Here is a 22565-nt window from a genome sequence, read left to right as displayed (position 1 = left end):
GGAAGTCACCATCCCGGAAAAGACCCGACAATTCTCCCTGGAAGTGAAAGTTAAAAGAGGAAAAAAATTGAAAAACCCTGATGCTTATATTCATCTAAATGCTTCTCTTCAACAGCAAGGGTTGGGGGTAAACCCAACACCATTAGTCAACATAGAACATGACACCATTCCAATACAGGTGGATAACTGTGACTTAAAGAGTATTACTGTAGCCGCAGGCACCATTATTGGAATGGCGGTTGATGACTGACATTTTTCCATTGATTTAGGAAATGAACTGTTAGGACCAATCCCCTAGAACTGTTTTGACAGTGACAGTGATGACAATACAACAACAGACAGGATCTTTACCCGGCATGGGGGGAACTTCCTGGTGTACACTTCCTGCCTTTATGGTAAGGAAGATGTGAATTGTGACTTCAGAAGGGATGAGGTGATTTTCCAGGTCCATGAGGGCTGCCTTTCCCACCTGAAGCCTCCAGTTCAAATCAGCACCCTGACCAGGGACTTCTCCACCCAGCTGGAGGAGGCCGCTGAGATAGCAAAACCAGAAGTCTTTCCAGGCTTCAGGCAGATGGTGGAAGAGAGAGTCAACCTAGCGGATGCCTGTGTGACTCTGGAACAGAAGCAAAAGTTGAAACAAGTTTTCTTGGAGTTCCAAGATCTCTTTGCGGTAGACTCATATCCATCCACACAACAATTTCCACAGACCCTGGCATGACTCCAGTGTTTGTGAAGCAATATCGCTTGCCTCTCACATCCATGGAGTCCCTTACTGAAATAATTAAGAACCTTGAGTCCCGGTGGATAATCCGTCCAGTTCACAGCACCTTCAATAATCCGGTGCTGGGAATATTGAAGCCAAACGGCCAGTGGAGACTCTGTGCCAACCTTAGGGAGCTCAACAAACGGGTCCATACTTCCAGATGGCCTCTTCCCTACATTGACCAAGGGCTGGCCTTGATCCAGGGGTCACAAGTATTCACTGCAATAGACCTGACCAATGGATACTGGACTGTGCCTGTCAGTAGGGAGGACCAATACAAGCTGGCTTTTACCTTTGGGGGCCAGCAGTACACATGGACCCGGACTCCCTTCGGATACCTCAACTCCGGCAATTAATTCAACATTTTCCTACACAAGGCCATGCCCGACCTGGGTGTAAGGGGTAACCTGGTTTATGTAGATGATGTCCTCATCAAAAGTTCATCTGTGGAGGAACACATAGCGGAGATCTGTTATGTTCTGACACAGTTGAGTGCCGCCATAGCAAAACTTTCCTTTCAGAAAGCGCAGTAGTGTAGAACCCGTGTTAATTTCTTGGGGCATGAGATTACTCCTCAGGGTCTCTGTCCTCAGGAAAAGATAGTGGAAGCACTTCAGAAACTGAAAGACCCCACAACTCTGCGGGAACTAAGGAGCCTCCTTGGACTGACTAATTACAGCTCATTGCTTGTATTAGAAAGTTCATTGAGGGCTACACAGAGATCACTAGACCCCTGATTCATCTCTTGAAGGGGGGGGTCAAGTGGGAATGGGGTCCAGAACAATCTGAGGCAGTAAGACAGCTCAAAAGAAGCCTCTCACAAGTGCCCTGCCTAGCTTACCCTGTCAGAAACAAGGAGTTTTTCTTGGAGACAGGGTTCTCTAATACATGCTTGACTGCAGTATTATATCAAAAGCATGACAAGGTCAATAAAGTAATCTCCTATGCGAGCAAAACTTTATCCTCTGTGGAGGAAAAATTCAACGATTGTGAGGAGGCACTCCTGGCAACGGTATGGGCATTGAAGAATTACCGCCCGTTTATCCAGGGGGAACACATCATAGTGGAGACTCCACACCAGCCTCTGCAATATCTCCAAAGTGACAGAATCCGGGCCGGAAATGTGAGTAATTCCCGAATTACTTCCTGGATTCTGTCAATGCAAGGCTTTCCGGTGGAGGTCAGATATGGCCAAAACAAGAAGAGTCCCCTCGCACAAGGTCTGGCTGACTTGCATGATTGTGCCAGAGAAAACTGTCTCGAGGACGAAAGTCTAAAAATCAAGGACAACATGGAGGCATACCTTAATTCCCCACACAAAGTCTTTGAAGAAGACAAGTGTGAGGGAATGCCCACTGTCTATGTGGATGGATGCTCTTACCATATTGACAACAACGGGGAAAAATAACTTGTGGCCGGCGTAGGGAATGCATGGGTGAATGAGTCCCCAGAACCCTGCGCTGGGTACAAAATTGGTCCCCGAAGTAGTCAGGTGGCAGAGTTGATGGCTGTGCATCAGGCCATCCTCACTGCTGTCCAACATCAACTCTACGAACTGGTCATAATCACAGACTCGGATTATGTACGGAACGGGTTCGTGGAGCACCTGGTTAATTGGAAAACCAGAGGCATGTTATGTGCTAATAGCAAACCCTTGAAACATGGGAAGTTAATCCAAAATATTGATGATCTGGTCACCGTGAACGGGATGACCATCTACTGGAAGAAGATCAAGTGTCATTCCAAAGTAGAGGGACCAGACAAAACTGGAAATGACTTAGCTGATCAGCTGGCCAAAACCGGGGCCATCCAAGGGGATCTAATTGAGACTGAGTCCCTGTTGGGGGAAATCCATGTCACTGCTTTCACTAGGTCCCAGACAAATGCCCACAATGATTTTTCAACTGCACAATGGAGTAAGGAGACCCCAGATGCTGATTTGATTACGGCTCAGAAGGGGGATCCAATAAAAGTTTTACCAACACATTGAGGACCCTGAGAACTTTCCCCTGACGGATACCGATTACATTGGGAAAGAGGACCTTAGAGTGTTGATGAAATGTCCAAAAATGTTCCGAATCCAAGACGGTTTGTTGGTAAGGAAATCCCAAGCTGGCCATGATCAGTGGGTGGTCCCTACCTCATTCCGAAGCCTTATGTTAAGTCGCGCCCATGATCCGGCCACCACTGGTCATAGGGGGTTTCATACAACACTTGAGATCTTAAGAGAGGTTGCATACTGGCCACACATGGGGCAGGACCTCGACCAATACTTGTAGGGGTGTCTTGTGTGTGCACAATTTCAGCCAACATCCCTCACACACCGTGCGCCTCTCCAAAAGAGGGGATGACACTGCCATGGTCAGATTTGCAAGTCGACTTCATAGGCCCCGTGATTCGCTCCTCTAGGGGAAATAAGTACATGTTGACCGTGACATGCTTATTTACTAAATGGGTGGAATGTCTCCCGGCCCCAAACTGCAAGGCAGAAACAGCAGCTGCCCTGATGATCAACCACATCTTTTCCCGTTTCGGTCTACCCCAAAGGATTGAGTCAGACAGAGGTAGCCATTTTACCAGCGAAGTAATGACTAAGATGTGGGAGATACTGAGGGTTAAAAGTAAGCTACACATTGCTTACCAGCCAGCCTCTTCTGGTGCAGTAGAATGTTACAACCAAACCATTGTGAGCATATTAAAAAAGTTTGTGGCAGATTCTGGGCCAAGTTGGGATATCCGATTACCTCTGGTCCTAATGGCCATCAGATCTACCGCTTCATCTGCAACTAAAATGTCACAGTTTGAGCTGATGACTGGACACAGGATGGTGCTTCCCCAGCATTTGCTCTACAGGACCCAAGAGCAAAACTTGATCAATGCCTCCACAATGCATGAGTATGTTCAAAATGTAAGGAAACACTTTCAACATGCTTTTGCCTATGCTCAGCGAAACCTAGAAAGATCAGCCGATAGCATGAAGACTCACTATGATTTGAAGACTACTAGGAAAGAATACAATGTAGGGGACCGGGTTTATCTATACAATTTCCAAGGGAGCCAGGCCAAACAGCGGAAATTTCTGCCTGCATGGAAGGGACCTTTTTAAATTGTAGACAAGATCTCCCCAGTCGCCTACAAGATCCGCATCCCCAAGGGTAGTTTGGCGGAAGGGGAAGACAAGTGGGTCCATATAAATCAGCTAAAGTGTTGCCATCCCAGGCACACTCTGCAGCAACTGGAGGAGTCCTCTGCAATCCCAGAGGGGGCCGCTCCAGAGTAATACAGGTCCAACCCTAAAATATTCCACATATAGCCTATAAAATTCTTTGATTCTTGAAGGCAAATGTCTCCTGATGTATAAAATGTATATGTTCGCCCCACCATTAATAGTGGTGGGGAAATGTCTACGAATATGTTTCTGACGCTTTTGCTTTGTCATCCTAGGTGAGAAGAGAGAGAGATAAACCATGGAAACTTCCCAAGAAGGACGACCCAGGGACCAGGAGCAAAGATCCAAGGGGCCTGAGGTACCGCCCGAAACTCCCATCAGGACCGGCGAGGAGAACCGACCGATCCACCCTGATGGAGGAAAGGATGCTGAACTGTGCCATCTGCGGAATCAGAAGATGATGCGGACATCCCAGCGCGTGGATCAAAACATCCTTTGCACCCGACTCCCCCTCGACTCGAAAACAAACTGCAGTCGGGCGGGGGGGCTTGTCAAGTATCTTGACCCACGTTTGAATTATTATGCTACAACATTTGGTGCTGTGGGCTTAGAAAATCCAAGATGGCCGAAAAGCCCACATTTGCGCCAGAATCCAGGAAAACTGCACAGTTTTTGCGCACACCTAAATTGTCGCCTGACCTGCCACCCACCAGTGCAAGCGTGATGGGCCGGAAGCGCCATAAGTGAAACGTGGTGCCAAAGGAAAAACAGCAGTGCCTGTTAGCTCAAAAAGCACTTTGAAATCACCTTTGTTTCTCTGAAATGCAAGCTCAAAATGCCTATTTCAAACATTGCAAGATATTCAAAAATCTTACTGAACACCAGCAGACGTTTGGTAGAAGGAAGTCTTGTGTGCATACCAAATCTGGAAAGATGAAGAGCCTAAAATAATGTTCATAACACAACTGGCTGAGCTGTGGATGTCAGCAGCTTAGGTGAAATGGGATTTAAAGCCACTAAAATCGAAATGTTTAAAATAAATGAGTGACCTACTTTTGAGTGTCACATAGGTTGCAACTGTTTAAATGTCATAGTTTTGAACTTAGAATCAGCGTTCTAGCTGCATATGTCAACATTGTAAGTTTGATTTGAATAAAGAAAAACTGGAACAAAAGTGACATTTGGCTGAACCTGGCTTAAAGAGATTGAATTCTGCCCGGCAACTACCCCCGACAGGAGTTGAAACTTGCGCAGCAACTGCATTCACAGGCCTGGCTGCATTCTGCTGCCCCCACCAAAAGGAGATCACACCTCTCTGATTGAATCAGGGGAGGAATACCTGGGACTGCAGGAAACAGAACAATGAACTTTCCTTGGCTCAGGAAAATGCTAAATCAGGGGGTCGTAAATGGCTTCCTCTCGGAAGGAACTGGGAGGAGCACTGCCTCTGTGAGCCAGCTGAGCTTGGAGGCGGGGACAGACAGAAATCCCCCCATGTGCTTTGGAACCTAAACCACACCCATCTGGGCCAGAGCATAACTTTAAAAAGATGGTTAATTCATAGAACGAAATTGTCAAAATTATATAATTAATATCATGATTCCTGTGATTTTTCTGTGCACATTTTAAGAGGTCTTAGGACTTTGTGGTATGTTCTGGGGGTTAGTAGCGGAAAATAGGGAATTACTCCAAATGTATGTATGTTAAAAATCTGACACTTCATCATCTGATGCCCATATTCCTTGCGCACATTTGTGTAAATTTTGGAAGGTTGTGTTCCGCATGAAAAGGGCAGAATTCTGTCAGAAGTGAACACAACATCTTACAAAGACAGGGATCGGATGGTTTGGCGCTACAAAAAATATGTTAACTGGACATATAATATTAGAAAAATTGTACATAGATAAATATGCATTTAAGTCAAAAATAGATTTGTGTGCAAAGTGACAAGGGGAGTGTTCTTTCTGTATGCCATAAAAAGGATGCCGGATGACTCACAATTCAGTTCCCCAGTCAGGCGACAGAGAATCTTATAGCCTATCAGGATACTCAGAGGGTTGGGCATAGAAAGTCAGCCTTCCCACCCACTTTCAAAAGACATAAAAAGACCCACTGAAACCCAGGTAGGGACTGCTCTTTCCACTTTCTTGCGAAGCACTTTGCCGGACGACTTCAAATCCAGACAATATTCAGAGACCAGAACTTAGAAAACCAGACACCAGATTCCAGAACTTTGTAGCAGAAAGGCCTAGTCCACAAGCTGAATCCTTTCCAGAGCCCTCAGAATCCAGCAACCTAACCAAACCATTCAACAGCCGGGCGAGCTGTGTGATTCTGGCTAGAACCCTGTGCCAAGAACTTTTGCCAAAACCAGAGACCAGACCAGACCAGACCGCTGTGCAGTGCCAGAACTTTTGCCAAAACCAGAGACCATACCAGACCACTGTGCAGTGCCAGAACTTTTGCCAGAACCAGAGCACCAGACCAGCAGAGCAGAGAGAACCGCAGCTAAACCTGTTGACCAGTTCTGTGACGAGGCCCATTCCTTCCAAAATTAGGAGTGAGTATCCAGCCAGAGCTGTGCAAAACCAATCTCTTAGTTTAAAATAATCTAATTCAAACCATTTCCACCTATTTAGAACTGCATAGAAATCATTTGTCCATTCTGTGATTTCAAACCTGTGAAAGTGTCATTTGCCATTTGAATCTTACTTTATTTCTGAAAATCTACCTCCACAAATTCGTCCGTATCTTTTGAACCGCGTGTGCTAGGAACGAGATTTAACTTTCATTTTAAAGCTAAGATCCCCGGCTTTCCAACAAGCCTAAAACTTATAGTATAAGTATATACTTTTATACTTATACTTATAGTATAAGTATATACTTGTAGTTTTTCCGTAATCGTGCTTTACGCACTCGGAAAAAGTGCTGCGAATTGAAAACTAGCTCAATCTCACCACACGTTAAAAAAATAGCTCTCTCTTGCTTGCATTGCTGAAATTCGTTTTCAACCTGATAATCCCTCATGAATCATTGCTAGTGTTGACCTGAACTAATCTTAAGTAGCTATCACCTACCCTGAATCTCCTATAGGGAATTAAAATCATTTTTAGCGTATTTTCACTTCTTTGCAAATCACATTTAAAGTATTTTTGCCTGTGTTTTAAAATCATCCCTGTTGCTCTAATCTTGCTAGGGGGGAACTGAATTGGTATTGCATTTGATTGTATCCCTGAAAATTGTGTGCTCTCCTTCCATCTCCATATATTGCATAGGGGGGGAGTGAATTGTCAAAAGAAAAAGTGATCATATATCTCTTGTGGAAACCATCTGTTATTTCCGTGCTGCATTCTTTTCCATCATTGCATTTCCTTGAACCCATAAAAGCATTCTCAGCTACTTTATCCTCTCTATACCAACTCTTAAGTAATTTAAAAAGTGTGCTAGTATAATACTATCCATTGTTGATCACTGTCATATTCATAAGTGTGCTATCAAATATTAATTTATTTATAAGTGTGATATATATCTTGTTTAATTTTTCAATAAATCTTTTAATTTGCAAAACAAACCTACTTCTTGGCTCAGTGAGGTCAGGGGGATTCAAAGAGAGGGGCGTTATACAAGGGTTTATCGTCCAGATCTATGAACTTGTCATAAAAATATATAAATAAGGGTTTCCCTTGGGCATCCCAGACTAGGCATTGACTCAGTTGGAGTGCTGAATTGAAGTCGCTTACCAGAGTAAAAATGAACATTGGAATTCTTAGAAGGATGCAGAGGAAGAATGAACGTGCATTCATATTGGTGAAATGCTCATCATTCCGGAAGAGGCAAATGCCTCATTATCAGGATACAGCCCCAGAAATACGTTCTCTATATGTCTGCATGTTTAAAGTCCTATGGTGGAAAAAGTCAACCTCGTGTGTTAAATCCGATCTAAAAATGTAATAGTCCAAGCTAACATATATATCAAATGTCTGCATTTAAGGACAATCCAATCAATAGGTAAACAAAGATTCATGATGGTGTCTGATCACTGAGCACTCGTGTAAGTAGTTCTCAAATTTATTTATTTAAATATATTTATAAAGAGGGATGCAAAAGCCCATGGGCATAGGGGCGCTGGAAAACAACAAACACTCAGCAACAGAAGTACTCATGCCAAGAACCAAGTCAGCAGAAAAGCCTGGTTTTCAGTTTCTGTTAGAATTCCGGAAATGCTGCACATGCATGCAAATCAGCGGGGGGAAGAGCATTCCATAGTAGAGAATCTGCATGTGGGAAAGACCCACGAGCCACGCAGGACAGTTTAGCCCGTGGGATAACCAACAAGCAGGTGTTGTAAAAGCAGAGGGTTCTGCGAGCCGGAAGCCAAGTAAGAGATTTAGCCAAATATATGGGACCTTGTCCATAAATGCAGAAATGGGAAATGCAATGAACTCTAAACAAAATGCGCTTGCTCACGGGGAGCTAATGTAGGGTTCTTCGAGTAGCGGACACATGATTTGTTCTGAGCAGCCTTTCTACTATACCCACTGCATTGATCTGGAGCCGAGATGGATCCCTACTGGAAATACCTAACAGGAGGCTGGCACAATAGTCGAGTCTGGATCCTATAATGGCGTGTGCCACCATGGCAAAATTCTTAACCTTCAGGAACGGTCGTACTTGTGCAAACAGCTGCAGATGATATGAAGTGGCCGCCACCAGGCCATTTGCCTGAGCCCTTATTGTCAGTTTCTGAACCAGGGTAACGCCCAACGTTTTTAATTTGTGTTGCGTTTTAATCAGACTCCCCACCACATAAAATTGCTCATATTCTTGCCCTAGTTTCTTAATTTTGGGTACAGTAGCGACAACCATGAGTTTAGTTTGGGTGTTATTTAGTGCTAGTTTGTTCGCCAGCATCCACGCTTTGATCAGTCTGAAGGTGCTATTTAAGGATGCAGAGTCAATATCGTGGTCGCCTGAAAGTGGCACCGACACTGCGTGTCATCGATATAATTTGCATAAATAATGCCAGCGGCATCCAGTTGGTCAAATAGGGAGCACGTAAAGATATTAAATAAAGAAGGGGGCACCCCACAAGAAATCAAGAACTCCTCTGTACAGACGTCTTGGACACAGACTCTGGCCTTACGCTCAGATAGAAATGAATGTACCCATTGTGCCACCTCCACTGAGAAGTGTGCTGTGCTACAGAGTCTATCCACAAGGTTGGTATGATCAACGAGATCAAACGCTGCAGAGAGATCTAATAACACCAGCAGCGCTGTGTCACCCTTGTCAAAGATGTCTAAGAAGTTGGATTTAAGATCTAAGCCGGATTGTTTATGTCATAGGATGTGAAATTGACATTAAAAGCCTTCTATTTGTTTTTGGGCTATTTTGTCCAGAATCTTGAGAAGGGACGTTAGTGATTTGCTGATAGTTCCCAGGCACAATAGCATCCAAGCAAGATTTTTTTTATCAATGGGGAGATCCAGGCCTTTTTCATTATTGCCGGGACAGAACTTTCCCTAAAGGAGGCATTAATAAATGTAGTGATCAATGGGACCAATTGAAGACTGCACTACTTGACAGTCAGGGCTGGACAAATATCTCCCTTGCAGTTCTGAGGTTTTGCCTGCTTAAGCATGTTTGTGAGATGCTTCTCTCTAATGGGGTGAAACTCGAATTTGGAGTATTCCACACCACTGGCGCAATGCAAGGTGATCAGAAGGTCTCCCTGTTCATGATTGGTTTTAATAGAAGTGTCCTTTTGGCTATTCAACAGTTTATTACACATGGTGTCTTGGATGGTCTGGCACCACTGAACATCCTTAGTGACTTGTGAAGGAATAGGTCCTCAAGCTCTTTAAGAATCTTAAACAATTCCTTTGAACTTGGGTCCGCACCCTCGATCCGTGTTATAAAAACCTTTTTTGCTGTTAAAATGGCATTTTTATGTTTTTTGTTGCTGCAGAGTATGTGGTTTTGTCTTCAACTGACTGTGTTTTTTGCAATTGCTTCATGGCTCTTACCTTTGCCATTTTTAACGTTTGGATCTCAGAGCAATACCATTTTTTATCAGGGTGGGGTTTAAGATGCCTAGTTTTTATTGGAGCTAGCACATTGACCGCCTTCTCAATTGTGTTGCCAAAGGCCGTTGCTAGTTCATCAGAAGTATTTAAGGTGTTAAGATTGTCCAAGATAGAGAAAGAAGAGGTGTAATTGCTGTGGAAGAAAGCTTGTGCAGGTTTCTATATGATGTCCATACCTTTGTAGACTTAAACTTGTGCTGCGCAGATAGGGACATATTCCATTCTAATATAAAATGGTCAGACCAAGGACAGGTGGAGCTCTTAAGGCTATTTATAGACAGGTTCAGTGTAGGAACCCAGTCTAAGTGGGTCAATGAATTCATATGTTGAGTAAAACCACAGTCCGCCATAGTCAACTTCACAAGTATGGCCTGCGAATCTGCACATCATTGAAACGCAAATTGAAATCACCCATGATAAGAACCCTAGAATTAGGCTTCCAGTTGGCTGAGATCAGATCACTTAGATTCAGCATATTCTGCCATATTCTGAGGCGGTATATAGAGGAGGAGGATGTTCACTGTGGTAACGAGATTCATTACCAGTTTTGTCCATAGTATTTTGCATTCTGCTATTGTGATATTCTCTAGTTTCCTAATCAGCAGGGACGAGCAAAAAATAACAGCCACACCACCCCCTTTGCCCAGCAACTCGTTGGTCCTTAAAATGCTAAAATCGTCTGGAGCAGCCAGTGTAAGAGCAGGGACTGCTGCGTCATGCAGCCAGGTCTCAGTAATAGCACATAAGTCTATTTCATCTGAGGTAATGTAGTCTGCTACCTCAGAGGAGTGTTTAATGAGGGATCTAGTATTAAGCAACATACATTTTAAATCCTTGACATGACCTGAGACATCCCTGTCCCGCCCACCCCCTGGGTGTGCATGCTCCGCAATTTGCGTAGAGTGAGTCTGGCCCATATTGGGAGATTGCTCCTCCAGCGGCTCCATCTTATAGATTGGAACTACTTTGTGTTCGGAGTTCTGCTGTGTAAGACTCCCAGCCAAAGAGTAATCATTGGCTCCTTACTGGCCCGAAATCGAGCCTCCCAGGCTCCCTTCTACGCTTTCTCTATTGGGAAACTGGTCTAAGTCAGGATAAGATGTGGGGTGTGTAACCGCAGACTGGGCTTCACACTGTAGTACTTCCTCTCCCTCACCTATTGCGCCAGAGACGGACTGCACAAGAGAAGTGATTCCAGCATTACTGGGTTAGCAGGATTCAATCCCAGCGCCAGATATTTCTGCAGAATCTCTGGCGCTGTGGTTCACCTTACCATTGGGGCAGGGGACAGCATGGCTGACTCAGCAACAAGCATTCCAGCACCGCAACGCTGTGTCTCAGCGTGAACCGGCGCTAAACGGATTTGCAGAACCTGCCGGCTTTGACGTACCGCTGCCGGGAATAAGGGGCCTGAGGGATGTTGGGATATGTACTTCCCAAGAACTACCTATTCGGCAAGCAGTTTGCAATCACTGAAAGCAGTGTGCTGCTTCGCTAAGTAACCACTGATGTGAACAACTGAGTGAAACATTACCCCAAGCAGCCACAGCTGCTCATAACAGTACAGCACCAACAAAAGAGTCACAATACACTAATCTTAACTACAAATATAATTTTCAAATTCGCCACGTTCCAGCATGTACACTACAATACACAAATTGTGGAAAGGTAACTGTAGTCAAATATTCTGACTTCATGGAAGAAAGTCCTTGAAGGAGTAACAAAAGCTTGCTGTTACCAACGTGGTTACATTAAACTGTGTTCTCGGAGTTGCAAAATCAAGGTAGTGGGGCTCTCGTGGGAACATTCTGAAAATATACATATACATATTTTCCTTCAAAAGAGGCATGTTCTGGCAGCAAGGGGTGCCAGTTATCAGTTGCCCCCTGATGCAATGCATACTGCTGAGGGGCAACCACCGCTCTTGGAGCCTCTGGTCTTGTTTATCCTTTGATTTGTTGTTCCTAGAAGGTGAGCAACTGCAGCTGGTTGTGACCTGTGATTGAGCACTGGTCTTGTAAGGGTGTGTCTCACACTAGAATTCCCAGTTGTGTTAAGTATTCCTTAGAGTGTTTGTGTAAGGGCACTGTGTTCCAAACAGTGTTGATGAGGAATCTTTTGTTGGCACCACTAGGGGGCATTATAAACAGCCCATTGGACTCATAGTCTCAGCTCTACTTTTCCGATGCTTTGCATCTGTAAGAAGCTACTCAATGACATTCCTATCCTGCTTCTCCTACCCAGCCATCGGCCATGCCACTTTCACAGGAGCTTCGCCGACAGCAGGGGCAGGGTCTTTCTCACTGCAAAAATCAGTCGTTCCCTTGCCCCAGTTCACTTAGCTAAAGAATCTGACAGCAGATGGCTGCCAGGTGAGCTTAGTAGTGACAATACCTTTAGTGACTGAGAATGTAAATAAAGAAGAATTAGGACACATTGAAATCTAATCATTTCCTGATTCTTTCCTATTGTTGTACTTATGGGGATTAAGGTTTATAGTGATGTGGTCGTAAACAAAAATGTCGAAAGTCAAAATGTAGAAAAAAAATGTCAAATTTCTTTTTCAATACGTTTTTTTTCGAAATGGGGGGTTCCCCCCAAGCCCCCCTTTTTTCTATTTTTTTTTATTTTACCCCTTTTTTTATTTACCGAACCCAAAAAATACATATAAATAAAAAAAGAATACATTCGACTTTTTTTTCGATATTTTTTTTTCGACATTTTTGTCATTCGACTTTTTTTCCCGACATTTTGACTGACCACCATTAACTTACAGGGACATGTTGAGCTCTAGAGGCTTTGAAAATGTTTCCATGACCTATGCCTTTTTTCTTTCATGTCCCTAGGGTAAAACCTCTGCAAAGACCACAAAACAATCCTTCTCTCTTAATGAGAGTGGGAAAGGCTCTTCCCATGGGTTGGGGGCTGCTCGCTCAGATGAGGTCCCAACTGCATAATTTATGGCCAATATAGTCTGAGAGACAATGGGCTCCACCTTCTAGGACCGGAATAACACTCTGGCCTCAGACTTTGACAGGCTTATTCACCATTTGGTTGACTTCCATACTTAAACTCTCCGGACTCCTTACCATTGGCGCAAGAGGCCTGTCATTGCGCTGCACTGCAAGCATGGTTGTAAGCCCAAGCGTAGGCATAACTCTGAGGAGTTTTTAGTCTGACAAGGCCATGGGACTTGTCAGGAAGGGAACTAGCACCAGTTCCCAGCATAAGGGGGATGAGGCCAAACAGCGAGACTCAATTCTTACGTCTCACACCCCCACTTGTGCTATCATGTGCCTTGCAGACCCTTATCTTTTGTCTTGCCTTTTGATGCAGACACTCGCAGGTTTTTTCTCTCACTTTCAGACACATTCAATTCAATGCAGAGCAGAGAAGTGAATACCAGAACATTCTGACCTACCGCTCGAATGCGGAGAGAAATGTGTTTTCAATTCCTGATACTTTTCAGACAGACGCTGAAGATTCTGAATCCCCACCTAAGAAAAAGAAAAGACTGTGTGAGGTGGTTTGGGAGTGCATACCTCTTTCTGATGAGATGGTGGATTCCTTTCTCAATTCTGCTTTAATAAAGTATCCTAGGTCATCGGAGAGGCATTCTTCAGAGGCAGTGACTTCTTTCCTACATTATTGGGTAGGAAACCCTTATCTAGAGGAAAGAGGAATGAACTTTGGGCGCAGGGCCGCCACCCCATTTTAAAAGACAAGGCGGCCCAAACTCTGTACACCGATCAGTTGGTGGACTTCTTCCTTTCAAAGAAAGTAAAGGACCCTAAAGTGGAGATAAATAAAGCATTAAACTCTTGCCAGGAAAAACTCCTGGGCATTCTGGTTCCTCTGACTTGTGCAGTGAGCAAAGAGCCTGTAGATGATCAGGTACTGAGAGGATGGATGCAGACGTTAGTCTGCCTGCTCGGTAATGCCAACTCAGCCCACTCAGTGGACAACAGGAAAGCACTTTTGAGGAGATTAGCCAGTTCCCCACGGCTCTTTTCACTCCACACAGTGCACTCCAAGAGGAGCACATTGTACCCTGTCCGCTACAGGAGGTCAAAGATAGGCTAACGGAGGAAAGAGGGGTCCAATGGAGGGAACATTCTTTCGGAGGAGCCGCCATATCCTGATTCCAATCAGGTAAGTCATTTCTCTCTCTTAAACTCTTTTTTCCACGAAAGGTTGGGGGCAGACTCACCAAGTTTGTCCCTGCTTGGAGAAGCTTCACGTCAGATCCTGGGGTTCATCAAACAATTGTGGGTTATCATGTGGAGTTCTGCTCCCCCCTTCGTCAGCTGGTTCACATTCTCTCTCTGTTTTTGACAAGAACAAGTTAATGCTAATAGATTTGACTGTCAGGCATCTCTTGTTAATAGAAGTATTTCCCAGCCTCCCTTCACACATCCCAGTTCTTGCGGGCAAAATATTCCTAGTACCCAAAGCAGACATATAATTTCATCCTGTTATCAACCTAAAGGCTTTAAATTCCCTTTGTAACTTATCAATACTTTAAAGTGATGGGCATACATTGGCTGAGACATTCTCTATTACCCGGGTGGTGAAAACATCTCAATGATGATTACTAATGGTTCCTATCACCTGCTTCTTCAGGGACTCCTCCTGTTCAAATAGAAAGGTTGAAGGTGTCAGTTTTCCTTTGTTGCCCTTCAGGCTCTCCTCAGCCCTTTGGTGTTAGGCAATCAGCTGCTTTATAAGTTTGGTCAATCTCAGACCAGGGATTGCCGATCATTGTGTACCTGGATGACATGCTCCTCCTAGCCCAGGATAAGTCAATGATTATTCTTCACATGTCCCTAACATTACCCCCCAGGGTCTGGGGTTCATGATAAATGAAAAGACCATCCTTAAGCCTAGTTGATGCATACAGTGTCTGGGCTTCAATATGGATTCAGAGCCATGAAGTTGTCTTCTCCCGAGGAAATAAATTAGTAGAATTGGCCACGAGATTCCACTAACCAAAAAGAAGGCATGTTCTTCCTCCGTTCTCTGTCAAGGTTAGTGGGAATTTTGTCAGCATCTATTCAGGCAATCATCCCAGCACCCTTACATTACAGGGTCCTTCAACGCTTGAAAGCCAGACACCCTCAAAGGGATATGTCTTATTCTCAACTAATACATCTTTCTTCAAATGTCAAGGAAGAGCTTCTATGGTGATTCGTCACATGGAACCTTGGAGCAGGAAAGAGATCTTTGGTCTGTTACCATACATGGTTTTGGAGTCTGACACCAACACCACAGGATGGGGACAAGGAAGGGGAATGTTGCCACGGGGTGGATTCGTCTTCGCAGGAAAAGCAGCTTCACATAAACTACTTGGAACTACTGGCGGGCTCTTTTGCTCTGAAGAGCGTGGTCAAGAATCAAATTAACTGTTGGACAATGTTCCAAACGTTTGCTATGCAGGTAATCTGCTGGGAACGAGGTTCAAAGGCTTAGCAGATCTATCAGGGAATATCTAGCACTTCTGCCACAAAAGGAACTTTATTCTCCAGTTGAAGTACCTTCCATACCTATCCAAAACAATGGGAGATTGGTACTCCATGTAACTTCAAGACAGGAGCGACTGGATGATGGATCACAAGGCTTTTGCACACCTTCATTCACTCTGGGGTCCCATAGGAGTGGATCTGTTTGCATTCCACCTCAGCCGTCAAGTAACACGTTTTTTCAGTTGCCTTCCAGACCCAGAGGTCAAAGAGACAGACACATTCTTTAGGGTTTGGTCCCAGCTAGCGGGGTATGTGTTACCCACCTTTGCCATGATAGCGAGGGTGTGGGTTCAGGTGTGCAGACAGAGAGCAGGTCTTATTCTTCTAACTTGCTTTGGGGCATCTAAGGTATGGTCACCAACCCTCCTGAAGTTATCAGTGGATTTCCCAAGGCTCCTTTCCCCGCCTTCTAAAAAGCCCTTGCGGTAGCCCTATTGATCTGGCTCTTCAAGGACACACCCATCTCATGACTTGGACGATTTCAGCACTTTCTGGTCTTTCCAGGGCATTTCAGGGAACACTAACCAAGTCATCGGGAATTCTTGGGCGTACTCCACGAAGCCAAGCTATGCTGCCGAATGGAACATAAAGGTATGCTGGTGCGTAGATGACACTTGGATCTCATCTCTGCTCCTGCAGTAGAGGTCGTTTTTTTCTGAGCATCCCTGGTTAAGGATGAGAAAGCCTGCAGGACTATTCATGGTTTTAGATCAGCAATAGCAGTAGGTCATATCTTGGTGAAAATGGAATGCTTTCTAGAGAGTAAGGCTCACAGATCTACTTAAAGTACCACCTAAGGCTGAGCATTCTGTTTTAATGGAATGTTAATCTTGTGCTGAATCTCTTTCAATCATTGCCAGATAAAGATAACCTTACTTTTCAGCTTAATTTCCATAAAAAAAAGAGTTTCAGATGTCAAAGCTTTAGATGTGATAATGACATTTTTCAGCCTAAGGTGTAACCTACGGTTTGGGGGATTATGTGAAGAGGTGGGACGGATATGTCCTCTTTTAGGGCTTATTCCTCTAGAGGGGCTACGGCATTTAAGTACGCATTTCTTTGGGATAGTTTGGAATTCATCCTGAAAGCAGTTTACTTGTCTAGGGAATCAAAGCTCATGAAGGTTTATCATAAACGCATTAAACATGTTGCATTACCTGTATTTCAAGGGCTTTGGACTTGCATTATAAGAAGCCTCCAGTCTCGACATAGAATTGCTAATCTCCCTCACTAAAGTTTGGGGGTTCAGCCTCCGTGCTGTATTGGGAAATGTTCTTTTCTTGCTAAAGCAAATCTTTTAAAAGTGTTATTTAAAATTTTTCTTCTGGTGTTTTCAGTAAAGAAGTGTAATGCATAATATTCACCGTGTGTCTCTTAATAGAATCCAAACCGATTTGCCATTACAACACAGGTGTGTTTTTCTCACATTTGTATCTACTCTCGGGAGGATAGCTCAAGGGAAACGTGCTCGCATTGGTAGCAAGACGACACAAAACAACACAGGTTCGAACCCCTGGTCCGCGCTTAGGAACCTCTGAGTATTAAGCACGCTATAAATAACCAATCATATCATATCACTGCCCATAATCCTTCTATACTGCCATCTGCCCTTAAACTTTTATTCATCCATCTTTAAAATCGATCTTTCAGCAGCTTAGCCTTTCTAAAAAAAACGTGTATCATAATAATTCATTCACTCTGCCCACTCTCATTCATTCATCCACCCACACCTCCTGCATCATTTCTCCACGCGAACAATGAGCGCATTTGCGAGGTGTGAGCGCACCAACTGCCCAAAGTGAATGTTTCACTCTGCTGGCGAACCCCACGCTGCCCACAGGCGGCTTCGACAGTCGCTGCTGTTAGCACACTGGCTTTGGCTCATATGTTACGTGCAGTGTGAAAACATTTAGTGACTTTAAGCAACTTTATTGTTTTGCATATCAAGATAGTAGACATCACGGATATAAACAAATCTTTAAATGGGCAGTTTGTGTTGCTCACTTTAACTAGCACAGATTTGCAAGGTAACTGGTGCTTTGTGGGGGTCTTTTGAGTTGGAAATGTCCCATCACGCATATGATAGGCTCTGATTACCACTGATAAAAGTACAGTGTTTGCAACCTGAGCACCTTAACGACCTGCAGAGCCAAGGACACTGTGGGTATGCCCGCCTTGCTGTGACTTCGGAAACTGGCAGTGCTTGAATGTCCGGCCTGAGCCGTTTCTATATTTGGCTCGGGAGAAAGGAAAAGCATCCAAGATGCGTTTCTTCAGCCTTTGAACTAAAGTTGCACTCTGTACAAATTAAAAGCACTAGTGGTAAGGCGTACTAATGATTTATAAGACACTTCCATCTCTGAATGTCGGTGAATTGCTGCGCCCTCTCCCACTTTTTGCAGGCACTAAGGCGTCATTAACACTGTCCATGAAAAGCAGTGGAGGGCACACATAACACATGTCCTGCAAATTACGCACTTAGTAACAGTTGTCACCATCACTTTATTTATGAACTCCATACTAAAGAATAACAGGGAGCGTCCTAATTCTATACCATAGCTGGTCAGATAGCTCAGAGGGTTGAGCTCGCACTGCTGCGATCTGTGTTTGATATGCAGGTTCTCATCCTGGCGAGACTAACTCAGCCTTTTGAGGTAGACGACCGTTTTGTGCAGCCACTTCCCGGGCTTGCCCCTAGTGGGCTCCTAGAGCCAGGCTGGCCCTGAGGCTGGGCCCTACCCATGCCCTCTCTGGATCCCCCACCTTTACTTAAGTGTACGGGCGGTGGGTGCTATTTCCGCCGTGTCAAGTGCAACGGAAACAGAATGTGCGAGCTGTGGGGAGTGTGCAGCGCCAATACAGCAGCAACAGTCTGAACCGTAGAAGTCGGTTGTGTTGAATTGATTGTCCCGTGGGCGTGCAGTGCACACGCCAACGTTCCCAGTGCAGAGCTACACTCGGATGCAATGCGTGTACCATATGCTCCAGCAGCAGCGTGTGCACTGCTGCAAACACAGCGTCCTTCACGGGGTGCAAGGGTGCAGGATTACCCTGCGTCAGAAGCAGCGCGTTCAGTACAGCACTGCTACGCACCAAAGATTCACGGCGCGGTGTCTAAAAATACGCAAGGGTCAACCCCGCCCAGCCGTTCTTACCTTGGTAAGCTGGGCAATCTTCTTGCACATTTTAACGTGGATCTCTTGATTGTATTCCTCGGCCGGGGTCGGGTGCTCGGCTTTCGATCCATTGCATGTCCCGGGCGGGTGGGTTTTAGCCGAGGCCATTGTAGCGTCCAAGCTTTGCGCCCTCGCTCCTGCGCCAGCAGCTGCTGCAGTGCCGCTCGCCCCCCGGTGCAGAGCGAGGGCGGGGAGGCGTCGCAGGTTCGCAGGCACTTCAGAGCCGCCGCCGCCTGACGCCGCTCTCTGAGGCGCTGCAGATGGCCAGACCCTTCATCACAGCAGCCGCCAGACAGGGAAGGGGTTTGCGAGAGGTATTTTTGGTCAGCACTGACAGAAGAGAGCCGGTGACGGCCTGCGTGCTATGCATTCCAGGGAGTTCCTTCTGCTATCACAGCATGCGGGGCACGTTGTTACTTGGCGCGTTTAGGAGGTAGGGATCCGGGAGGCACATTCTCGATTTTAAGACCTACGGTTGAGCCATACGCGGTCACCTGTGCATTGTGTTTCCACAGAGTTTCTGTCAGCACTCTCTTTCTGACCCAAAGCGCACCTCTCTAAACTTTCCTTTGCATCCTACCCACATTTGGCGGATTGCGGCTCCATAGCTTTATGTCGCCAAGGTGGCTGAAAACACCTGATCTTTCGGGGAGTGGGTGAGAGCCCATTGAAGAGAATGGGCAGGTAGGGGGCTTCGCGGGTGAGACAGCTGATTGCAAGGCGGGTGACACCCATCAAAAGCATGTGAGTTGTGGGCTGTGCGAGGAGTGCCCGTGTGCCCCATCAAGACTCCTACTGTGTTATCAGAAAAGTGACCCTCGACTACAGCTGAGTGCATCACCATGAGTGATAAGAAAGGTGAGTAGTCAATCTCGGATCATCACCTGGCTCACCAGGTCAGCAGCATGTAAGCAGGTCCACTCTTCATGTGTCCCCTATGCAGGAGATTTATGTCACTGTGGCACCATCATTTGTAGGCCTTTGGTGGGCCCGCTCGGTATGATATGGCATTTATAACCCGGCTATACACAGGTCAGACGCTTAGAGATGTACTTTGTGGCAGTCCATGAAGGCAGTGATGAGACACACACTTCTTTGCTGCTGAACATGACAGGCAATAACAACGAATTGGTCTCTGTGGACTATTCATCTGAGGATCATTTTAAATGCACTTCCCTACATCTGAGAGAGCTTAAATTCATAGTTTTCTCTTTGATAATGATTCGATCATGAAAACTAGCAATCACATGAACACAAAAAACAAAATGTTAAATTATTAGATTAGCTAATTAGTACTATTATTGGAGTAGATTAGATTTTATTCACACTTTCGGCTGATTTAGCCTTTCATAACAGCAATATTTAAAATAATTAAGTACATTCGATTTATATACAATACAGAGATACATTTTTAAGATTAAGACATTTTAAAATAGTAAAACATATAACACAAATAGCGTATACTGGAAAAAACAGCAAACGTGATTTACAGACACAATATTAAGTTAACAGTCAAGAGTTTTCATACGCCAACAATATTGCCCCAACACACAAAGTATTGTAGTAGAAACTAAGAGACCCGGAGACTGCCTAAAGTGAAGAGGCGGCAGAACAATGCCTTTCTTTATTTATGATTGTTTTTCATCAGCTACCAAGAACAGGGTGTACCTGTGGGATGCCTGAGGGTGAACCTGCTGTTAGAATGAATTTCTAATCTCTGGCCTGGTGGACAGAGGTTTAGGAGGCCACCATTGTTAGTGTAACAGGGGACACTTCTGGGAAGATAGCCAGACCAATTCACAGTAGCTTGGAGAGCAGTCAAGGCTAAATCTCAGGAGGAGTGAGGGTGATCAGAGGTCCACAATGAAAACACACAGTGAAACATCATGTATAACCATTAGACAGAAGTATAACACAAATATACTATTTATTGCAGGTGCACTAATCAACACGAATAACTGAATTAGCAATAGCAAAATTACCACACAAGCAACACACTATGTAACATATGTACAATCACTGTAGTCAAGGTGAAAAAGTTAATATCTCAACCACAACCTACAAGAGAAAGGGGTTAATAACTTTTGGAGCACAGACAACCTTCAGAGATGGAAAACCTAACTTTAGAAGTCCAGCCCTACACAGAGTGGAGCCTTGAGCTCAATGTACACTACGCGTAAAAGCGCCTTGTCGTGCGTAAAGGTCAGACTGTACCTTTTTAAGGAGCTGGAAAAAGTTAGGCAAAGGATTCTGAAGGGGGTGAACACATTTCAATCACCAGGAGGCTCGGGCGTTGCGGGTGCAGACGCGGGTCCAGTATGGAACAGGAGCTGTAAATCTCGTCTTGTACGAAAGAACAAAGAAACCACTGATGCAGCACTTCTCAGGGCACAGGAAGGAACGCGGGAAAACCGCCATCAGCGACCGCCACTGTCTCACAGTAACGCAAGGTCAACCAACACTTGTGGTTTGACACAGTCTCCTATCTCGTGATCCAAAGGGTCTAGGCTGATGAAACTTGTCAGGAGAGTGCTTTGTAGGGCAAGCTTGGATTCCCCAAAGTATTAAGCTGAAACACTAGAATTGGCAACACTCTTGGGCAGTAACCCTGGGGAGAGCTGGACAGTTCACTGGATGGCCCAGGAACACTTCTGAACAGTCTCATTTGCAGGATATCCAGGAGGCGTTAAGAGTGATTAGTCCCACCACTCCAAAGGTTTGAAGCACCTTCACAGGTCTTCAGAGATCGAGCGCAAAACAGGGCTCCACTGCGACAACAGCATGCTTCAGGATCCAACCTCGGTTTGTGAGTTTCAGGATTGTCCTTGGGTCTGCTCGGCTCTACAGGATACTTGGCCTGCTTAAGCAGGTTGGATCTGACCCACTGCTGATCTACTGGAATGGATATGATATGATAGGATGTGGCATTTATAACGCACCCATACACAAGTGTTTCTAGGCGCGACAAACGAAGGAGGGGGAAAAAGAGAGGACAAAATACAGATCTTATAGTGGAGGGGTGCAAGAGTGGTTTTGCTGTGGTTCCCAGAGTCTTTTCGCTGTTTCCACTGAGGAGGAGGAGTCGTGCTGCTGACTGCTTTCTCACCCCTACAAATACTCCATTGCTGCGCAGAGTGGTGCAAGAGTGGTTTGCTGTGGTTCGGCAGGGTTCTAGAGGTTCGGCAGCCCCAGCACATAACATCATGGACCTGTGGAAGAGCTGAAACCAAGAGGGGTGAGTAAATGAGTGATTAAGCCTACGACAAACCCCCGAAATTTCAACTAAGTTGACTGCATTGAGGGTAAGAAAATGAAAACAAAATGGTTAAATACCCAGTGCATATAACTCACAAGCGAGGCCAGGTAGCAGTGGTACGAAAGCTCTACAGTGCACCTGCTTAGGGAAGTGCGTAGGGGTTTGGTGCTCTCACTTGTTCAACACAGTAAACGAGCACCGAAGAGCCTTGAACAGTGAGGTTAAGTATCTAGGCCAACCCGAGCGTGAGCGCTACAGGGGTGAACTCGTCGCTGAAAAAGAAATGCGGGAGATGCTCGTAGAAGCGATCACGTTGTCAGGCCGTACCCACAGCCAAGTAAAGGCAAAGAGAACACCACTGGATTCAAAGCACGGGCCAAGTATGGACTCTCTGAATACATCTAGCTGTCTAGGAACGGGAGAGGATGAAAGTGTGCGTCCGAGTACCTCGGATATGAGCCTGCGAGCGGTGCTCCCTCAAAGTAACTTCAACAAAGAGCAACACGGGGAGGCGCAGATGGTGCAGATTGAGGCTGAGGGGGTCATAACTGTTATAACAGACAAACACACTAAAGAAAAGATGCCATTAG

The 22565-nt window shown here is 45.2% G+C and overlaps 1 protein-coding gene across 2 annotated transcripts in view; it reads right to left on the bottom strand.

Annotated features, from left to right (window-relative positions):
- The window catches only part of FAM184B (family with sequence similarity 184 member B), an 805260-nt gene extending 786215 nt beyond the window's left edge, over positions 1 to 19045 (bottom strand). Inside the window, exon 1 of one of the 2 annotated variants that reach the window (XM_069631907.1) lies at positions 18699 to 19045. In XM_069631907.1, coding sequence (XP_069488008.1) covers positions 18699 to 18827 — 129 coding nt within the window. In that variant the 5' untranslated portion in view covers positions 18828 to 19045. The remainder of the gene's footprint in view (positions 1 to 18698) is intronic. The other variant, XM_069631908.1, reaches the window with a different exon arrangement.
- Between the last annotated feature and the right edge of the window lie 3520 nt (positions 19046 to 22565).

Source organism: Ambystoma mexicanum, chromosome 6q (genome assembly GCF_040938575.1).
Source record: "Ambystoma mexicanum isolate Mex_15411 chromosome 6q, UKY_AmexF1_1, whole genome shotgun sequence".
NCBI lineage: Eukaryota > Metazoa > Chordata > Amphibia > Caudata > Ambystomatidae > Ambystoma > Ambystoma mexicanum.
The sequence above is the reverse complement of the archived record's forward strand: the minus strand, read 5'-3'. Positions and strand labels throughout refer to the sequence as shown.